At 38.5% G+C, this 21300-nt stretch overlaps 3 protein-coding genes across 3 annotated transcripts in view; 1 reads left to right on the top strand and 2 right to left on the bottom strand.

The window, feature by feature from the left end:
• Positions 1-1143: 1143 nt before the first annotated feature.
• On the bottom strand, positions 1144-12467 carry zgc:113337 (uncharacterized protein LOC503741 homolog). Its single transcript, XM_061053444.1, has 7 exons — positions 12283-12467; positions 11583-11672; positions 11168-11488; positions 9060-9389; positions 4946-5230; positions 4435-4536; positions 1144-2956 (listed from the first exon to the last, which is right to left on the bottom strand). The coding sequence occupies exons 2-7, from the start codon at positions 11659-11661 to the stop codon at positions 2949-2951; spliced, it is 1125 nt and encodes a 374-aa protein (XP_060909427.1). The 5' UTR covers positions 11662-11672; positions 12283-12467; the 3' UTR covers positions 1144-2948.
• Positions 12468-13123: 656 nt separating this feature from the next.
• On the top strand, positions 13124-20916 carry si:ch73-390b10.2 (Golgi pH regulator). Its single transcript, XM_061053461.1, has 14 exons — positions 13124-13193; positions 14331-14390; positions 14552-14655; positions 14977-15083; positions 15185-15286; positions 15407-15527; positions 15612-15692; positions 15778-15887; positions 16004-16092; positions 18190-18282; positions 18416-18511; positions 18885-18974; positions 20029-20094; positions 20180-20916. The coding sequence occupies exons 1-14, from the start codon at positions 13152-13154 to the stop codon at positions 20384-20386; spliced, it is 1368 nt and encodes a 455-aa protein (XP_060909444.1). The 5' UTR covers positions 13124-13151; the 3' UTR covers positions 20387-20916.
• Positions 20906-21300, bottom strand: part of pdzk1 (PDZ domain containing 1) — a 10839-nt gene continuing 10444 nt past the window's right edge. The window contains exon 10 of the mRNA XM_061053460.1: positions 20906-21277. The gene's annotated coding sequence lies outside the window, so the exon portion shown is untranslated. The remainder of the gene's footprint in view (positions 21278-21300) is intronic.

Genomic DNA, 21300 nt, shown 5'->3' with positions numbered 1-21300 from the left:
CAGCATGAAACCAAAACAACTCGTGCTGCATTGTTGTGTTAGCATGCTAATGCTAGCGATCTTTATTATGCTCGTATCTTCACACTGCATGTAAATTTACCTGAAATGAGCGTGATCTAGAAACACAGTTAAGCAGTGAGTACAGTATGTTATTCTTCTTTTCTCTAGTCCCTCAATTAAACAACTTTTATACGTGAGGGGAGGAGTCAGCCGGCCGTCCAGGCGATGTAAACAAACTGAAGATAGGACTCTGAAAACTCTGAAAACATCACAGACAGCGGGACTCGGGTGTTACACCCATTGTAGACAGTCATGACTCACAGAGTTATTTTCAGAGGATATACTTGATTTATATTATATTTAAGTGTGAAAAATCACATATAAAGCCTTTAAGTGAACAGTGAGAGGGAGGTCATTTTTATAGCTATAGTCTTACCAAGGAAATTACATTTGTATCTTTAAAATTGTATTTTATGCATATTTTAGTTCCAGAGCAACAGAGAATTGTGGAAGCAGGTTCTTCATGGTTTTGTTAATGGACACTCTAAACACTTGTGAACTGACTCGACTGCTGTGTTTTAAGTAGGAAAATAATTATAAGATTTGTCCAACTCTGTATTTATTGATTGCATAGATGTAACGTGGACATTTGAGAGATTACCTTTTTGACATGCAATAGGTTCATCCTGGTGTTCTTGATTTGTACTTTGCCTGTTATTGTGTTTATTTTTTGTCATTTTCTGTTCCGTCTTGGACATTTTTGTTTTTATAATTTAATTTGTGTGGATTTTAAATTCATGTTTGAATGAGTGGACCCCAGGAAGAGTAGTCGCCACTTAGGTAGTAGCTAATGGGAATCCAAATAAACAACAACAACAACAACAACAACAACAACTGTAAAAGGTACACAAGCAATCAGGGAAAACAAATCAAATCAGAACAGAACAGACATGTGCTGCAGGCTCTGTGTCTGAGCGTGTGCACAACATATGTGTGTGTGCACATCACAAGTTTGGCTCTGGATCTAAAAAAGCCACAAAAAAAGGAGCATCTGGAGTCCAGCAGGTCTGGTACATCAGAGGGTCATTTCATATTTTTCATATTCTCCTGAAAGATACAAAGCAAAGTCAAAAAAGACACAGACAGATTTAACACTTTTATTTGTTCAGTTTGATGCATACATATATTTGTTCCACTTTGCACATTTGCTCAGGATGCATTGATTCAAATTTTGTGACTGGAGTTATTCTGCGAAGAACTGGTTAATGTGTTTTCCATTTCCATTTATTGAAAACATGTTCTGAAGCTATATTTCTGCTCTGAAATATCTGCTGCTCTGAGCTCATACTGGGTGGTTTATACATATAAAGTGAAAATATGCAGACAGAGAAAAAGCTGTCTAGAGTCTTTGAAATCTTAAGAAGTGTGATGTTCCTGTTTGAGCACTGATATTGAAATCTGATGGCCATCACATGTTTATTTGAGGGCTATCAGATAACACATGATTCCAATTATCATGCTTTTTTTTTTTTAAATTAAAGATTAAATGTTTTTGTACACAGCAAAACATTTACCCAAAGCATCACAAGGTCACATTTTTAGGCCTTTAAGTGCCGCTTTGATCCAGAGTCATTTACCAAAGCAAAGGATTTAAACAAAAAAAAAAAAACAAGAAGAAGAATCTCCTTTAATGACATGTTGGTGTCTTCCGGGAATTAAAATGTTATTTCTTCTCCCACATCAACTCAGACACGCATTCCTTTCAGGGGCACCAAAAAGGTTTCAACATGGCTACCTCAGGGAATTGATTCACGCTATGACTGTGGAATTTAACCTTGAAAAATATGCCACACACACACACACACACACACACACACACACACACACACACACACACACACACACACACACTCTCTCTCTCTCTCTCTCTCTCGCTCACACAACATACACAAACAGACCTAGAAGCATGTAGAAAAATCTGCAGTAGGTATTACACAAACAAGGTGTAAGTATGCAGCCCTCTCAGTTGAACATGGCCGAGTTCAGCGAGCTCTTAACAACTCACAGCAGTGATGGAGGCCTTCAACTGAGGTACAAAAAATAAAAGCGGTCGCGGCAAGCTAATTGTGCCTATAAACTGGATTATGTACTCGATAAAAGTTTGCAATATTACATTTTTTCCAATTGTCAATAAAAACAAGAACAAAAGCATTGGTCCTTCCGCTCTGGAACTAATCTGTGTAAAGAGGTCACAATTCAAGAATATTGAGAAAAAATAATGACTCAATAATAATTTAAAACATTTGGACACTGCAGTTTTTCTTCAGCAAATGTTAGTCAAACAAGGGTAAATACGCTGGGGACTATATTCAACTGCAGAAGTTTGGTGCTCTATACTTGAGCACATTGGTGTGTACTGGTTTGAGTACATTGCCTATGTTCATGTCAGCGCTGCATGTGGCTTGTTAATGTAGTTTTACAAAGTTTGTACAACAATTCACAGGTAGAATAAAAGGCTGCTATATAGACTAACAGGACAACATATTTTGTAAGATGTGCAATATGCTGCAACAGCGAAAATCACTCTAATTTCATTTGGCATACAGTGAATCTGCTGCATGTTGAGGAATGTGTGACCAACAACTCAATCAATTACAAAAAGCCAGAGAGAGAAAAAAACACACATCCATTCAGCAACTCCTCGTTGACTTCATGTGAGGACAGCCTGGAGATTATGTAAAGATTCAGATTAAGGAGCGCAGAGATGAATGTCATTGTACAGTTGTTGCTCATAAACAGGATTGTATATGACATCCTATAGAGACTGTGTCAGCACATCTTCCCTTTGTATCTGATGATGATGATGAAGATGATGATGCAGAGAAACTCTCGTGTTGGCTGTGAGAAGCTCTGCCTCTTCTTTCAGTCTCTTTCTCTCATCTGAAAGATTATTCAGCTGAAAAGAAGCATAACAAAGCTTTCAATCTAGTACGGACCATAAAGGTCAGGTTTTCTGTTTGCCCTCTTAAGCAGTGTTGACATTTCTCTCTTATTGAACTCCAGCAGAGTTTTTACATTTTAATTTAAACCTCTGTGATGTGTAACTTAAAAAGCTATAATAAAATCAAAATTCTTTACATTCAGGTTTTTAGAAAAGTGTTCAGACCATAAGATCCCAACAATAAAGCGTGTTGCTGCGGCATATGCCGATCTGGTCCACTCATATGCCGCATATGAGTGGCATATGCCATGGCACGAGTGGCATATGAGTGGCTCATGTGCTGGCATATGCCGCAGCATATGGCATATGCCACTTGCCGCATACGAGAGGCATATGCGCTGCACATGAGTGGCATATGAGTGGCTCATGTGCTGGCATATGAGTGGCTCATGTGCTGGCATATGCCGCAGCATATGGCATATGCCACTTGCCACATACGAGTGGCATATGCGCTGCACATGAGTGACATATGAGTGGCTCATGTGCTGGCATATGCCGCAGCATATGGCATATGCCACTTGCCGCATATGAGTGGCATATGCGCTGCACATGAGTGGCATATGAGTGGCTCATGTGCTGGCATTTGCCGCAGCATATGGCATATGCCACTTGCTGCATACGAGTGGCATATGCCACGGCACATGAGTGGCATATGAGTGGCTCATGTGCTGGCATATGCCGCAGCATATGGCATATGCCACTTGCCGCATAAGAGTGGCATATGCGCTGCATATGAGTGGCAAGGTGGGTGCTTGGGCCCTAGTTAAGTTGAGATGTCATGTTCCTGTGTGTCGATAGAATTAGCATCACACCATGGCAATAATCTATTCAGTCCTCAAGTAAATAGGATTAAAAATATCCAGAAGACAAGAGGAAAATGAATAATCACATAAAAAAACATGTGTGGAATGTATAAACTAATCTATCATATAATAACATTCAAACTCAACGGGCCGTCCGCTTCAAGGGTTACAGCCTCTGAACATGGGCCGCGCAAACTAACCTTTAGGCCACCTGCGCCCCAACAAAGACTTACTGTGGTCAGTATAAACTCTGTATATTTCTGAGATTCGGAAGAATTTTCCTCCCACTTACTTTTGAACAACATAATCGAAGCGGCTTCTAAATAACTCCTTTAGTCAGTCAAAACTCCATTTTCTCAGACAGGTCCATCGTAGTCTTGTTGCAAAGACAGGCTAAGGTTTAAACTAGGCCTCATTGGGGATAGTTCAAAAAACTTAAAGTCCATTCTGAAGTCAACTCTTAACATGATTAGGTTACTTTTTAGGATCAGACCTTACACCAGTTGGTGCCACCTACTGTATAAGTGTGTAAAGTATGACACCTGGGTGCAAACTTGTTTTCCTTTAACTCTGTAAAACCTTGATCTTCACAGACATGGACATTGAGGCTAGACACACTCACACACTGACCTTCTTTGCGTAGGAAACACTTCCAGAGGCAGAAGCAGAGAGACATGACCAGCAGGGCTGCCACTGTAGTGACTGAGATCAGGATGGTGAGAGCCGTCCCAACTAGGAAAAAGACACAATTAACTACACTGTGTAAATACTGATGTTGCAAAACAATCAATGAAGAAGAAGAATATTTATTTATTTATTTGTAAATTTTATTTCATTCAAACGAACAATAAAGTTAAGAAAAACAAACAAACATAAAAATCTCAAATTTTGAATGAAAAGGAACAGAAAGAAGACTAATCTTATAATATCTGCCCCTCTTTCACAAAGCATTAATTAAAACAAAACAAAACACTTAATTAAAAAACAATGGAATATTAATGTCATGAGGAGCAAAATATGGTAATATTCTATACTACAAAACGTCTAATCTCAGCGTCTTCCTTTAGTGTTCTATGGGAAAATAAGAAACAATTCTAATAAAGGTTTGTGAGATAACGGTTGTGCACAGACACTAACTCACTTTTTGTGTTCATAGATACAGCAATCGGTGACTCGAGCCCTTTGTGGTGCACCAAGCATTTGACTGACACGTCTTTCAGCAGGCCTGATTGGACCGTCAGCGTACTGATGACCAGAGTGGTCCCGTCCCCCTGTGGGAGCTGCGTGGTCACAGGGGGGCCCATGGTGCGGTTGTCTCTCTCCACGTTCCACACGATCTCTACCGGGGGGCGCGACACCGACGTGCAGTTGGCTTCGATCACACCTGGAGTGGTGGTCTTGTAGCTCACCTGAGGTTTGGGCAGCACTGGGTGGAAAAAAAAGGTAGACTGGTATCAAACCATAAGAGCAAACACGCTTATACTGTGATAAAATTGTATGTTAAAGGCTTTATATGCAATTTTTTGATTCAGTAGATGTCGCCATTGAGCACCAGCATGAAACCAAAACAACGCATTGTTGTGTTAGCATGCTAATGCTAGCGATCTTTATTATGCTCGTATCTTCACACTGCATGTAAATTTACCTGAAATGAGCGTGATCTAGAAACACAGTTAAGCAGTGAGTACAGTATGTTATTCTTCTTTTCTCTAGTCCCTCAATTAAACAACTTTTATACATGAGGGGAGGAGTCAGCCGGCTGTTCTGACGATGTAAACAAACTGAAGATAGGACTCTGAAAACTCTGAAAACATCACAGACAGTGGGACTCGGGTGTTACACCCATTGTAGACAGTCATGACTCACAGAGTTATTTTCAGAGGATATACTTGATTTCTACATTTAAGTGTGAAAAATCACATTTAAAGACTTTAAATATCACAGGTTTACATAATTTTTTTTGTTGTGCTCTTGTGCTATGTGCTAGCCGTTAGCACAACACATGATACCTGGGAACAGTGAGGCGTTTGGATGAGCCCAGCTTTGTGAATTCCTGTTCGCTTAAGATCCATAAATGAATCTCTGTCTGTTTTGAATCCTCGGCTCTCAGAGTTGAAGGAGGAATGTGACACATTGGAACTGAAAACATTTTTATTGGCAAGATCACGGTTAGACCACAGATATTTTGCCCTCATAGTTTGAGCGTATTCTCAGAGTTCTAGGCGGTGAACCCCTCTGCTAACCGCCAACCGTGTGGATTGTTATCAGATTTTCGGGGTGGGTCAAAAGCCACAAGAAACATCTTGTAACAATCCAAACCAAAATGCCTCTGTGAACGAGCACAAAGCTGGGGTGAAATTTGGGCTCTTACTTAAAATGAAATTCCAAAGTTTATTTAAAACTTTCCTGCATAACTAAACCACATTTGTGCCACATTTAATCTGACTTTCATAAAGTCTGAGAGAGGTTAAATTAAGCTCAAATAAGGTACAAATAATCTAATGTAAAAAAATAAAAAATAATAATAATTTACAAATGGGAGCATTTAATGCATTTTACCTATAGTCTGAAATACAAAATTAAGAATTTGGTTTTCCACTGAACGCTAACTTTGTCTTAAAGTCTTTATATTTGATTTTTCACACTTAAATGTAGAAATCAAGTATATCCTCTGAAAATAACTCTGTGAGTCATGACTGTCTACAATGGGTGTAACACCCGAGTCCCACTGTCTGTGATGTTTTCAGAGTTTTCAGAATCCTATCTTCAGTTTGTTTACATTGCCCGGACGGCCGGCTGACTCCTCCCCTCGTGTATAAAAGTTGTTTAATTGAGGGACTAGAGAAAAGAAGAATAACATACTGTACTCACTGCTTAACTGTGTTTCTAGATCACGTTCATTTCAGGTAAATTTACATGCAGTGTGAAGATACGAGCATAATAAAGATCGCTAGCATTAGCATGCTAACACAACAATGCAGCGCAAGTTGTTTTGGTTTCATGCTGGTGCTCAAGGGCGACATCTGTTGGATCAAAAAATCGCATATAAAGCTTTTAAACATTTGGAAAATAACGGTTCAACTAAAGAACCATTTCACCTGGACTACATTTAGCAATAAATTACATTTACTTTCTACTTCCTGTCAGTGAGGAGAAAATATTATACTTTATTCTCTGGATTTATTATTGGACAGCTTAAGATCCTCTGCAGAATAACATCCTACATCAAACCAACGATAAGATCATTCAAAACTGCTTTCTTTTAACAGAACAGAATAGATATAAATTTAATTCAGCTACACCTTGAAGAACTACAGCAGTACAGAACTACTAACATATACTCTAAACTGACCAGTAAAGATGTACCCGGCAAAATAATACAATAGTTCTCTTATGGGCCAGTTTTATACTTTACAGTGAGTAAAGTTTGTTGTTAAAGTAAACTTAAAGTCAAACAGATGTGCAGAAACTTCACTTATAATGCTATTCTAATTCCCTCTCTCTTTTAGCTTCAGCCTTGGAGAGCAATGGAGTGAACCAACACAGGAAATCCTGTTGTGGTGCTAATAATGTTGTTTCATGATACGCTTATATGTTGGTTAATCTGTCACTGTTTGGGAACATGTGTGACAGAGGAGGGGGCATCACAACACGAGAGCGAGATGTGGGTGGGAGGCTGCATTAAACATTAGACTGAATGCTAATCAAGCAGAAACACCTACTGTACTGTACAGTCTGATTAGAAACAAAAGCACATCTGTGTGTTGAGCTAACTGTGAGTGAAAGAGAACAGGAGAGAAGTGGGGAAGCCAAAGAAAGAGAGAGGGAGGGAGACAAAGCACAGAGGGAATCAGTGTCTGCTGCAAACACTGACACAGTCATGCATCAGGACCTCGCTCCCTGCCTCCATCATTCCTTCCAATAGTCCATTCTTCACATGGACACACTGTTCTGTGTTTGTTTGTGGAAAAGCCTAGCTGTATCATGAAAACATGAAACAGCTACAAATGGGAAGAAAAGATCAACATTCCTGCCTAAATCCCAGATGTACCTGAGTTTCCAACAAAGAGTCAAAGCTGTGGCTCAAGGCGTTCTCACACACACACACACACACACACACACACCCACACACACACACACACACACACACACACACATCTGAATCCTTTGTTTTTCACACTAGCTCCTGTCGACCCAGCTCATTCATGTATAAGACTTTTTTCAAAAACGTTGTTATCTTTATAGAGAATTTCTGCCAGATTGGATCAGCACATAAGTAGAAAAAGAAACATGTGTAAGGGACAAATGAGTTGAAGACATTTTGCAGCTTGACCCTAGATGAGGGTACATGATGGATTGCCTTGAAATCCTTGGAGTAACTTGGTGCATACATTCATGCCGCCAAGACCAAGACTCGTATTAAACTACCATCAACTTCAAATTTCCAAAATATCCAAGGTTTGAGTTAGCCAAATCAAGAGGTTATCTTGCTTAGTAGTTGTCCTTTTCTTTTATAAAATGCTCTTTGCTTTCAATGGACAATGTGTGTCTGGGGAGCAGTTGCAGATGGATATGTCCTGAAACACACATGATGTACAAACCATGGCAAAACATCAGCCAAACACAAACCACATTTTAGGATTGTTTTATGTATTTTATAACCTTTCAGCTGCTAAATACAACGGTTGAATTTTGCAAGGCCAAGAAAGCAGAGTCCTATCTTCAGTTTGTTTACATCGCCGGGACGGCCGGCTGACTCCTCCCCTCGTGTATAAAAGTTGTTTAATTGAGGGACTAGAGAAAAGAAGAATAACATACTGTACTCACTGCTTAACTGTGTTTCTAGATCACGCTCATTTCAGGTAAATTTACATGCAGTGTGAAGATACGAGCATAATAAAGATCGCTAGCATTAGCATGCTAACACAACAATGCAGCACGAGTTGTTTTGGTTTCATGCTGGTGCTCAAGGGCGACATCTGCTGGATCAAAAAATCGCATATAAAGCCTTTAAGATACTTCTTAAAGATTAGAGATTACAAGAAGGACAGCAACCAATTACTGTACTATAGTCTTTTTTTCCTGTAAGCTAGCCTTATACATTGCATGATGCATGACTTCCACCCTATTGGACATATTCTGCTCTATCCGTGTGGGGCTTTTTTTTAACCTTATCCATTTTCGTTCCTTTAAAGGCCATGCATTTCTCTAAGGTAGTCATCAGCATTAGCAGCTAGCTTGAAAAGGTTGTTTACCATAGGTGGCGAGGCACACCGTGGAGCTCATCAGCCCGTTAAGATGTGTGCTGTACATGCAGGTGTAGCAGCCCTCGTCCTGGATGGAGACAGGTTGGATGATGAGCTGACTGTCGGACAGAGAGGAACTCAGCCAGACTCTCCCCTGGTACGGGGGCTCTATCATGGGGTCACTGCGCTTTGCAAAGGAGGCCACCTCTGCAGGGTCTCCCTGTGCAGGGGTGTGTCGCCACGTGACCTGCTGCACCTTTTCAGGCAAACCATATGAGCATGAGAGGGAGGCCTTCTTGCCGCTGACGGCTGTCTTGTTGCTTTCGGCGGTGATTTGTGCTGAGGCCGCCATCCAGTGAAAGAGTAATGGAGAAAAGGGGAGAAAAGAACAGAGAGGGTGAAAACACGGGCAATGCTATTATTCAGAAACACATGAAAACAGGAACCTGTTGCTGGAATCTGCAGCATCTGTTTCTGGTTAGAAGACTGAACCCACCTTCTCCCCCCTTCTCCACAGCGCTTTATTAACCTGACTGGTGGCGCCTCAAAGGGCTCATCAACTTGTGTTTACAGGTCATGGGTGGTTAAGGACATCTATATTCAAATATTTTCTCAGTAAATCCCCGAAGAAGATTTATAATCAGGTTGTTCAGAGAAGTAACTTGTTGTTTTAGTGTGCTTTGGTTTTAATTTCAGTGGATAGTTCACAGAGCAGGCATGCAAAATCAGTTGCGTTGTGTTCCAAGTGAAATAGTTTTCATCATAATTTTGAGAAGCAGCAGAGTGAGAATAAACTGCTCCAAACAGATGTCAAGAATTTCTGACGCAAAATATTTTTTTCCAATGTACTCAAAAGATTGGATTTTTATTTTATTTTTTACCTTTTTATTTATTTACATATATTTGAATCGTCCTGCTTTATTCCTGTATTTAATTTAACTTAATTATATATATATATTTTTTTTTTCTGTTTGTCTTTTTTTTGTCTTGCATTGATAGTGTTTCCCTTGTTGGGTATTGTTCTATATCACTTCTTGTACTGTTGTAAAACATTTGAAAACAATAAAAATGTTGGTCATGAAAAAAAAAAAAAAAAAGACTGAGTGTTGTTAAACTTTGTGTGTGGGGCAAAATGGCTGCAAGTGCTGAACAAGCGCAGGCTTGTGTGATAATTGAATTAAATATTAACACTGACACAGAAGATACAGCTACATTATAGCTATCTTTAAATATTTAGTTTAAAGGTAAGTTAGTTTGTTTCAATCTACTCTCATCCAACAGTATGTTGATATCTGAGCTCCTCAGTTTGTTTCAAAGTGTGAGTTGTGTGTCTCCCTGTAACACCATGGACATTAATCAACCTGGGCCTCAAGAGGAAGGCTCTCCCACCTTGTGCATGACTTCCCAAATTCACAATAACAGAGCCAATTTCTGCTCTGTACTGTAGGCTAAGAAACTAATGTTTCATCGGAATTGCTGCTGTCAGGGTTTCAGATATGTCAAACTGTATGTGCTTTGGCTTTAACCGTGTGTTTCTAGCGCTCTCTCACAGGCCAGCATTTCATTACAGCTCTTGGCTTCGATTTGTTGCGCCTTACTCTGGACTATCGGCCACATGTAATGCCAAAGATCCCAAAGCTTATTTTATTTTACCTTTATTTTACCAGGTAGTCTCGTTGAGATTTTGGAATCTCTTTTTCAAGAGAGACCTGGGTTACATCAGTGGCAAATAATAAAAACATCGAAGTAACAGACATCAAAAACACAAAGTAGATGCGTGGCCAATACACACAAAAACATCATACAAACACATTAAAAGTCAAGTCAGGTGACCAATGCAGAACTATTAACATAGACAACTCCCAATAGATTTAAATTTGTGCTCTTTCAGCATCCCTTTAAATTCCAGAGTGACCAGATCACTCAGACGTCAGCCTGTAGTGTGTTATAAAGATAACTACATACCTAAGATCTTTTTGCCTTTCTTAAAGTCAACAGTAAAAGGTGAACTTCACCTCCTACAATGATCCCCCATGTGAACCCTCAGGGTTTTAAATAAATGGTTCTTGTTTAAGCTGTAACAAAGTGGTGTTCTTGTCCTTATTGAATTTACTTACAGGTAACAGTGAGGCAGGTTGTTCCTTGCTTTGCACCAGAAGGATGCATGTCAAAAATGCAAGTATAGCAGCCCTCATCACGGAAGCCCACCCTGCGGATGGTGATAGCCGAGGTGTCTTTTGGCGAGGAGGCGAGCTCCACATGCTGCTGTCCACTCACACTGTCTTTGAGGCCAGGTTGGTAGCTCAGCAGGGTCTGGTTCTGGACGTCAAGCCACCGCACCTGCCTCAGAGACTCGCCTTGAGCCCTCGAGACAGAGCAAGTCAGGGTGAAGGGCTTCTCCACGGGAGCTTCCAGATGCTCCGGTGCTGTCACCCGGCCTGAAATATCCATTAGTGTTCAAAAGGTTAATATTTATCAAATTCACAGTTAGAGTTTAATTTCCTCATTTCTTCTTGGCACATCATAACTCACCGTGTAGTCCTGCAGCCATCAGGAGGATTAAACACACCTGCAGACCTTTCCAAGAGGCCTGGAACATCATCTTCATCATTGCTCATTTAACTGGAAGGAGGTGTGGAGAAACGTTTTCAGTCGGCAAAATACAAACCCAAACTATCTAATGAATAATAGAACAAGTAGTCCAACAAGAGTTACTAAAGGATTTTGATATCTTCATCTTTTCTTCTCTCTCTCTCTCTTGTACTTTGTTCGCTCAATGCAGTCTACCCCTCCTTAACTGGGAAACTCACAGGGGACGCAATAGGCTTCCTTTTGCTTAAAGTGTACTGAAAATAATCTAACTTCCTTAAGTGGCAAAAAATAATATACAAGGATTTAAAGGATAAGTTATCAGTGGGTTTCAATGCAAGCTTTAAACAGGTTTGCTTTAAACATGTCTTTTAAATATGTATAAGGTTTCACTCTTTCACATCATTATCTAGGGGGATTTCAAGTCAAATACCACTTTTTTCAATAAAATTAATGGGATAACAGGCCCACAAGTTTATTATAGCCAATACAATACAACCTTATTATTATACTTAGGCTATAAGAGCTCCAAAAACGTTTGTTAAAATAAAACAATCTGTTGATAATCAGGAAAACAGGAGAACTTACTTTTACAATTTTAGACATTTCATTCTCAACTGACTGATACAGCCATGTCACTTACCTCCACTCGTCCTGATGCAAAAAGATAAAAGTCCAAAGTTGAAGATGATCTACCTCTGCAACATGTCGCCCCTCCAACAATCTCATGAAACATCTCTTCAAGAAGGAGCGAGGGACTATTCTGTACTCATCCCGAGTGTTTTCTGTTGAGTGCACCACCACAATGAACACCAGCCGGTAACAAACTCTAAAAAACTTCAGTATAAGCTGCGACTGAGATCTCATTACAGGCAGGCAGAGAACACTCTCTGTTTAGGACTAACAGCGCCCCCTAGCGTCAAGAGGCGTGTAATGTCTTCAAACGAGAATAGTCATTGGAAGTTGTACATAATTATTATGTAATTATTTAGAAAGTTCAAGTTTTAAAATGTGTGTTTTGTAAAGGACTACATTTTCCATGGTCTGTAAAGGCAAATACATACTTTATTGAGTTTCTATTTGTGATGTTTTTTTATTTTGTGGATAAATAGAAACAGTAAAAACAAGTGACTGCCGTTTTGTCGACGTCCTCAACATTAAAGCAAATTTAATCAATTGCAGTTATCGTAATAAATAAAACGCCTAAAGAATTATACGACAAAATCTAAATTCTGTTTATTGATTTTGGAGTCTTGTTTTTTTAAATGACGTCACAGGTTTGAGACGGAAGTGTAAGTGTCGGGCTCATTCTGATGACGCGTCTACAGGGACAACGGTTGAAACTTGACAGCTGGAAGCAAACCTTTTTAAAATGAGCTCAAAACAAACGTTTCAAACATTTAAACCTTCTTAAACCTGGATTCTTTTTTTATATTAATATGAATTAAAGCGGGTTTTCGACCCTGCTGCATCAGTTTTTCACGGACTAGAAGCTGGTGAACAGATATTATCATGTCGTTTGTGGTTGATTCAGTCATCATGTTCACCTCACAGGTAAACAACACACTTCCTTAAGTTTCACACTTTCAGAGTAAAATAATATCCAGCTTACGTTATTTTATTCGTAAATGCTAGAACAGTTGTTTTTGTAAGTAGTAAATAATCCACTAAAAACCTGGAGTGATAATTTTCAATTAATTATTGCAAAATTACAAACAATATAAATCTGATATTTTGTGCTGTTTCATTAAAAATAAAATAAATGTGTGCAGAAAAAAAAAATATCTTACGTTTCGTGCTTTTTTTGTGGCTATATTGAACTACAACGTTAAGGTTATTTTTTAAAGTTGTATAGTAAACTTTAGTTGAAAATGATCTTCTACCCTATGTAAGAGTCAACATGTGGCTGTGAATGTTACAGTTAAAAACATCTTTCTTTTACTGTTTCAAAAACTATTTACATATCTAGTGTAACAGCATCCTGTCTGGATCAAACTAGTAACCAGTTTAATTCAGTATTTACTTCAAACAAATGTCTGCAGTGAATTGTTTTCTTGCTCAGACTAAACAGTAAACAATGTTATATATATATATAAAGCTTTACTACAATAATTTTAAGGTTAATCTTCCTGCATTATGTCATCATTTCATGCAAAACTATCAAAACAAAAGATAAGATAAAGATAAACTTTATTGATCCCATGGTGGAAATGTTTGCGTTACAACAGCTCAAGAAAACAGGAAGCAGGAATATAATTATTAAAAATAACAAGAAGTTAAAAATCAAACATTTTTACATCCGTTAAATAAATGGAGAAAAAATACAATAATAGAATAATACAAGGTCTTTACACTTCCACTTGTGGAAAGAGTTATTGTTATTAAAGTTAAAAACACACACAGTGTGTAACATTATTGATGTGAGTGGTGATGAAAACAACACCTGTTGAGCATGTTGAGTCATTTCCTAAATGTTCTAAACGTTAAATAATAACCATCACACAGATATCCTTTAGATTGGTATTCTGAGTTCTGCCTGAAACCTTTATTTTTTTAATCAGGGTGCTGTATGTAGATTTTAATATGTGAGATTATTAAACAGAGCTGTGAGTTGGTAAAAGACCAGAAAATGTCTCACCATGTAATTTCCTTTTCTTTCTTTCTTTCCTCTTGAAATTCAACCCAACATAGGTGCTGTTCTTTGGTTTCGGCTGGTTGTTCTTTATGCGGCAGCTGTTTAAAGATTATGAGGTACAGTGTCACACCATTTCTAACGCTTAAGGAGGATGTTTTGACTGCTGGCTCCGGTGTTATAATGTTTCCTTTACGCTTATAGAACTATACGTCTACTTCATCAAACACTGAAAGTCCTTTGTGCAAAACCTCTTTAATATTTTTGTGTTTGTTTACAGGTGCGACAATATGTCGTCCAGGTGGTTTTCTCCATCACGTTTGCTTTTTCATGTACCATGTTTGAGCTCATCATCTTTGAGATCCTCGGTGCCTTAAGTAGCAGGTATGTATATTTTTATGTTGAATTAAACTGTGTTTTCTGTATAATTCTGCGTATTGCTTATTGCTAAAAATAAATAAGAAATAGATCATTTGTTCATCAGGCTCATGAACAAATGATCTATTTCTTATTTATTTTTAACACCACTTATAACAATTATTTATGACCTGCTTTTAATAGAGCCACTTGTATGTGTGTGTTTCTGTTGATGTTTTTGTGTCTAGCTGTATACACACTGATGCTCTTTTACACAAATGAAGTTCCTAACGGATAAATAAAGTTATTTAAATTGAATTGAATTATTGCTCGTTGTCTGTACTGCAGTTCTAGATATTTCCACTGGAAGCTGAATCTATATGTGATACTGCTGGTTCTGATCTTTGTCGTGCCTTTCTACATTGGTTACTTCGTTGTCAGCAACATACGACTGCGTGAGTAAAACTGACAAAGCCTGATGATTTTAATATTCATTTTGTAACTCAAAGTGAACGGTTCCATTATTAAAAAACATGTTTGCTTTGTGTCCGTGTAGTGCAGAGACAGAAGCTTCTTTTCGCGTGTATGGTTTGGTTTACATTCATGTATTTCTTCTGGAAGTTGGGAGACCCGTTCCCCATCCTGAGTCCAAAACATGGTGAGTGTGCACACCTCTCTGGATGGCATGCGGGCCTAGTTTATCACTGTGGATGATGCCTTTATTCTTCAGTTTTGACTGTAAGTAAAACACAAAGCGTCCCTGTCGTCTCTGCTTTAGGCATTCTCTCCATCGAGCAGCTAATCAGTCGTGTCGGTGTTATCGGAGTCACTCTCATGGCCCTGCTGTCTGGCTTTGGTGCAGTCAACTGTCCCTACACGTACATGTCTTATTTCCTCAGGTAAGCTCAGCAGAAGGTTTTCTTAGCAACATACATTTAAATCTTGCCTTGATGCCTTCTACTCCTGTTTTATTTGTTTTACAGAAACGTAACAGACAGCGACATCCTCGCTCTGGAGAGGCGGCTGCTGCAGACTATGGACATGATCGTCAGCAAAAAGAAACGGTGAGCAGAAATGAAAAAAAAAACATTTAATCAAATGAATAAAACAAATGATTCAGTGACTTCATTTTTTTGTTTTTGTATGTAGAATTGCAATGACACGGAGGCAGATGTACCAGCGTGGAGAGGACCAGAACAAACAGACAGGATTCTGGGGCATGATCAAGAGTGTTACCTCCACACAAACAGGCAGCGAAAGTATCCTTGAATAAATATGATATCCTTAAAATGCTGAGTTGATTTCATATAACCATGCAGTAATGTCTACACTACAGTTATGAAGTTATTAGTCAGCCTTAACTACTTCCCTTCAGACCTCTCCCTGATCCAGCAGGAGGTGGATGCTCTAGAGGAGCTGAGTCGACAACTCTTTCTGGAGACTGTGGACCTACAAGCTACCAAGGTAACATATATGTATTTATACACACATCAGAATCAGAATCAGAATCAGAATCAGAATCTGGGTTTATTGCCAAGTACATTTACACATACAAGGAATTTGACTTGGTGTATTGATGCTAAACAATTAACAAGGAAATAAAGCAGAACTAACAACAACTTAAATAATACAGTATAAGAAGATATTACAATATATAAAATAGAATTTAAAAATTTAAAATATAAAATATAAAAAACACAAAAAGTACAAAAGGTGTAATGTAGGAGCTGTGCAGTGGACTATGAGAAAAAAAAAAATTAACGCACAAAAACAGACAAAACAACGCACACCAACACACCGGGGCGAGCGTCCTCGGCGCCATCACGATGTGATCACATGCCATGTGCCAGTTATTGTCTGCTAAATGTATAAAACATCTGTTTGCTTAATTTCACCATATCAGCCTAAAAAGGTCATGTTGTGTTTAACTGCTGTTTGCTGCCCTCTAGTGGCCAAATGAAAACTGGTATTAAAAGTCTAAGTTGACTTTATTTATCGTGTGGGTGATCTGAGATGCACAGTTGATAGCTCTGTCTGTTTTTAGACTCCTGAAAAGGCTCAGATTACATTTTATGAATTGTGCCATTTCTTTGACGACCAAGAACCAAAAGTGTTTGTTTTAGAGAAACAGTTAACAAAGGCCAATAAACCCCCCTCCCCCCCCCAGTGTTATCACATGTTTACCTGGGTGCAGATAGATACACATGCTTGTTTGTATTTCCCTCCAGTTGCTATACATCTCTGTTTATGATCTCGTCTCTCCCTCAGTCGATGATTACAGCGGACGACTTGTGCTGTTGGAGGTCGCAGCCAGTCAAAGATTACTGAGACAGTTAAAAGCAAAACTGCACTGGGCTGGACAGATAAAGATATCTAACATTTACATACATATGTCCTTTCTCCCTGACAGGGTTGAGTGATCTATACCAGTAGATCTTTAAACCCATTGTTTAAAGCTCTCATGGTGAAAGTGTGAGCAATCAAAATGTCTTATAACATCCATAACACACAAAGTTTGAATGTCTTATTGGAGTAAGGTTTCTATGAACCTTTTGAATTCAAGTCTTTTAGCTCTGTTTTTTTTTCTCCTTCAGTATCAGGGCAGGTCGTTTAGAGAAGTGAGACATTAATGTTGGAAATATCTAGAAGCCAAAGCTAAGAATTAGCCAAAAGTGCTACAAACCCAAATGAATCAGGTACTCAATAGCACAGCAGACTTAACATGCATGTTATTCCAGTTATCTGTTCACTTTCACATTATGAAAAGGTCATTCAGAGTCAACAGCAGTGACATGATTAATGCTACCTCATCAATATCAAACCTACCTAAGCTTGGCGGCAAACCTCAAAATGAAACAGCTGAAAATCTAATATTTGCAATATGATACATAGACGTTTCTTTTAATCAGACAGGATATGCTCTTCTGCTTGGTCTAGTGCAGACAAGTTCTAAAGAAATAAAAATAAATGCAGATTTTTGTTTGGGTTCATCCTGTCTTGTAAATGCACGGTTCAAACAGGTCAGAGTCCTTTGCATCTATACCATCCTTTATATCAACTGTTGTCACTGAAATCACACTGATAAGGTTTTTTTACTGCCATGATGCCACTTCAGCATAGGCGCCATCACAGATACTAACATTTATCTCCACACACTACGCCCATTGAAACCTTTGTTTTTAACAAAGGTATTAAATGATGGCTGAAGGAGAAACAACATTGTTCTCACACCTAAAAACGTGAACGTGAGTTCACAAATGTCCGTCGTATATATTTTTCTCTCTGTAACTGTATTTCATCCCTGTTGCATTCATAACTGCGCTGTTTTTATTTTCTTACCCTTTTTATCTTTATCTCTGTTGTTTCTAAAAGTCCTCCCGTGGACAGGTGTTGCAAATTAGCATTTTGCTATAAACACTTAGAGCAGTGCGTCTGTAACTTGTGCATGGTTAAATGTTAAATAAACAAATAAATAAATAAAAATAAAATAAATGTAAATGATCCCATTGAGTGTGATAAATGATTTGCTGACTCTTAATCATCACCTTCACCTTTCTATAGGAGCGGATTGAGTACTCAAAGACATTCCAGGGGAAATACTTCAACTTCCTCGGCTACTTCTTCTCCATCTACTGTGTTTGGAAAATCTTCATGGTGAGAACATTCACATTTATTTATACCCTGGTTTTGTGGCGTTCCCCTCCCACTCTCCCAGTTACATAATCAGATGTTGTTAAAAAAAAAGAAGTTTGACTTCTCTTCAAACCCCTTCTTGTGTCTCTCACAGGCCACTATAAACATTGTGTTCGATCGAGTTGGAAAGACAGATCCGGTGACGAGGGGGATTGAGATCACTGTGAACTACTTGGGCATCCAGTTTGATGTAAGGCACACACACACTCAAACATGCACACGCACACACCTGCAGAGAGAGAGTCACATGTCACACCGCGCGGCCTCCTGTAAAGATAATTATCTGCACCATTATCATCTCTCTGTGTGCTGCTTTCTCTGCAGTGAACCTGATAATGATCACTTTAAATCTCTTCTCATGTAGACAATTATACGAGTGAGTTTTCACAGCTCACACTCGGGGCTTGGTGTTGCGTTTGAAATTTAAATGAATAAAATGATGAATTGTAGATTGAAAGTTGTCTCCCCCCTCTCTCCCCCCTCTCTCCTGTCTTGTTTTAAACTGCCTCGTATTTCATCTTCTTGTGTCTCTCTCATCTCCTTTATCTCTCTCTACATCTCAGGTTAAGTTTTGGTCCCAGCACATCTCTTTCATCTTGGTGGGAATAATAATCGTTACATCCATTCGTGGCTTACTCATCACCCTCACTAAGGTAAAGCTATGACATAACACATCCTTAACCCTCATGCATCATTATGGACATTTTTGTCCATTTGGTCAAATTTGACCTCTTCATCTGGCCATCATTTTGTCTGTGTTAGTGCATATGGCACCATTTTTTGTAATAAAAGTCTCTCTCGTGACAGATTTTGGAATGCGCATTTTAATTTTTTTAATATATCAATAGAACTCTGAAACATGTTTACTACCCTCTGGAGTCACTAAGGACAAAAATGTCCACTTCCAAAAAACTGTTATAAAAATAGAACAGATTGATATTTTTTTCTACTTTTTTCTGCATAAATCTCTTAAACAACTTCAGCCCTGCTCAAAACTACCAAACATTCAATCATTTTTAGGAATTTAACCCTTTAAATGCCAGTTTGATTACTTGATGTCACTGTTGTTATTTATGAAAAAACACAAAAATTTGTTATTTTCCACATAACAAATATTTGGTGGCTGGGTGATTTTTAAATCAGTCTTGGATATGTCAAAGATTATCCAAAATATTGACTTTGATGCATTGTTAGTTTTTGTGTAGCATCAGATTTAAAATGTAGTTCCCTGTTTGGACATTGGAGGGCGAAAATGTCCAATTTACAAAAACTGCTATAAAAATAGAACAGATTGATATTTTTTTCTACTTTTTTTTGGAAATCTCTTAAACAACTCCAGCCCTGCTCCAAAATATAAAATATTGAGTAATTATCAGGAATGTAACCCTTTAAATGCCAGAATCATGTAATCAAACTGGCATTTAAAGGGTTAAATTCCTAAAAAATGATTGAATGTTTGTTAGTTTTGAGCAGGGCTGGAGTTGTTTAAGAGATGTATGCAAAGAAAAGTAGAAAAAAATATGAATCTGTTCTATTTTTATATCAGTTTTTTGGCATGGACATTTTTGTCCTTACTGACTTAAGAGGGTAGTAAATTAAACTGATGCCTGAGGGTTAAATGGCTAAAGACATGCAGGTCAATACATCCATGGCATGTTGGTTTAACCAGATTGAATGTTTTTTTTTTTTGTTTTTTTTTACATGTAGTTCTTCTATGCCATATCAAGCAGCAAGTCGTCCAATGTCATCGTGCTCGTCTTGGCTCAGATCATGGTGAGTGTGAGATGCTTTATCAGAAACCAGAGCGTAGCCTCCTAAAAAACAGATTGACCCAAACTTCTTCTTCTCTGTATTTCAGGGGATGTATTTTGTATCGTCCGTGTTGCTGATGCGTATGAGCATGCCGCTGGAGTATCGCTCCATCGTGACAGAGGTTCTCGGAGAGCTGCAGTTTAACTTCTACCACCGATGGTTTGACGTCATTTTCCTGGTCAGCGCCCTCTCCAGCATCCTCTTCCTCTATCTCGCCCACAAGCAGGCACCAGAGAAACACATGGTGCTCTGATCCCACACGTCTCTCCTCACCTGGATGTGACTGCTGAGTCCTGGAGGGGCTTTAAATCTTTAAAGCTGAATCCAGACATAACTTCTTCTCTTTTTTAAGTATTGGACATAATTATCTGGACTGCATGTTCCTGAATCAGGAGCAGCTGATTGTTAGATTTAAGGAGAGGGGAAATATTGGAGCAAATGAATAACCTTCAAAGGCAAGTTCCTTGAATTAAAAATGTACAGAAAAAAATGAGGATCACAAAATGATGTACCAACAAATGGCAAAAAAAAAAAAACGTTGTTCTTTGTGCTCTTAAAATGTTTGCCTCTGTGGCCTAAAAGACTTTTTTACTTTCTCAGTCTTAACACACTGGAGCTGAACTATTCACAGCACTCTCCCACTTCTGTTCTGCTAAGGTTTAAATAGACTGTATGAAGGAAAGCTCTCAAGGGGGTATGATCTACATCGTATGATCTACATCCTGAAGACTGAAGTCATGTAATTGGAACTAAATACACAAAATACGCTGAATTCAGATAGAACGTGTTTATTTGTGTTCATGAAAGTTTGTTATTCAATTCAGAAATGAGAACAAAAAAAGTCAAATTTATAGAAAATTAAATAAAGGCAGCAAATCTTGCATACTGAAAAAAAAAATACATTGAAGGCCATACAGTCGTATTTAATGGCAGCATGTTCATTCAGCTTCTGCAGGATGTGGTTTATCACAGTAAAGATGGTGAGCTCAGGTGTGGGAAAGACTTTTCTCCGACTATTGCACAGGTGACTAGATCAAGTGTTTGCATCCAGGAAAGACAATCATTCAGGATCATGCTTTGTTCTCAGCCTTTTTTTATACATGCAGTTATTCCACTGTGATCGAGGTGTTGACACTGAGCTTTACTCGGCTGCGTGAAGAGCTGATT

The sequence above is a fragment of the Labrus mixtus genome, chromosome 13, assembly GCF_963584025.1.
Source record: "Labrus mixtus chromosome 13, fLabMix1.1, whole genome shotgun sequence".
Taxonomy (NCBI): domain Eukaryota; kingdom Metazoa; phylum Chordata; class Actinopteri; order Labriformes; family Labridae; genus Labrus; species Labrus mixtus.
This window is presented reverse-complemented; position numbering and strand designations above follow the sequence as displayed.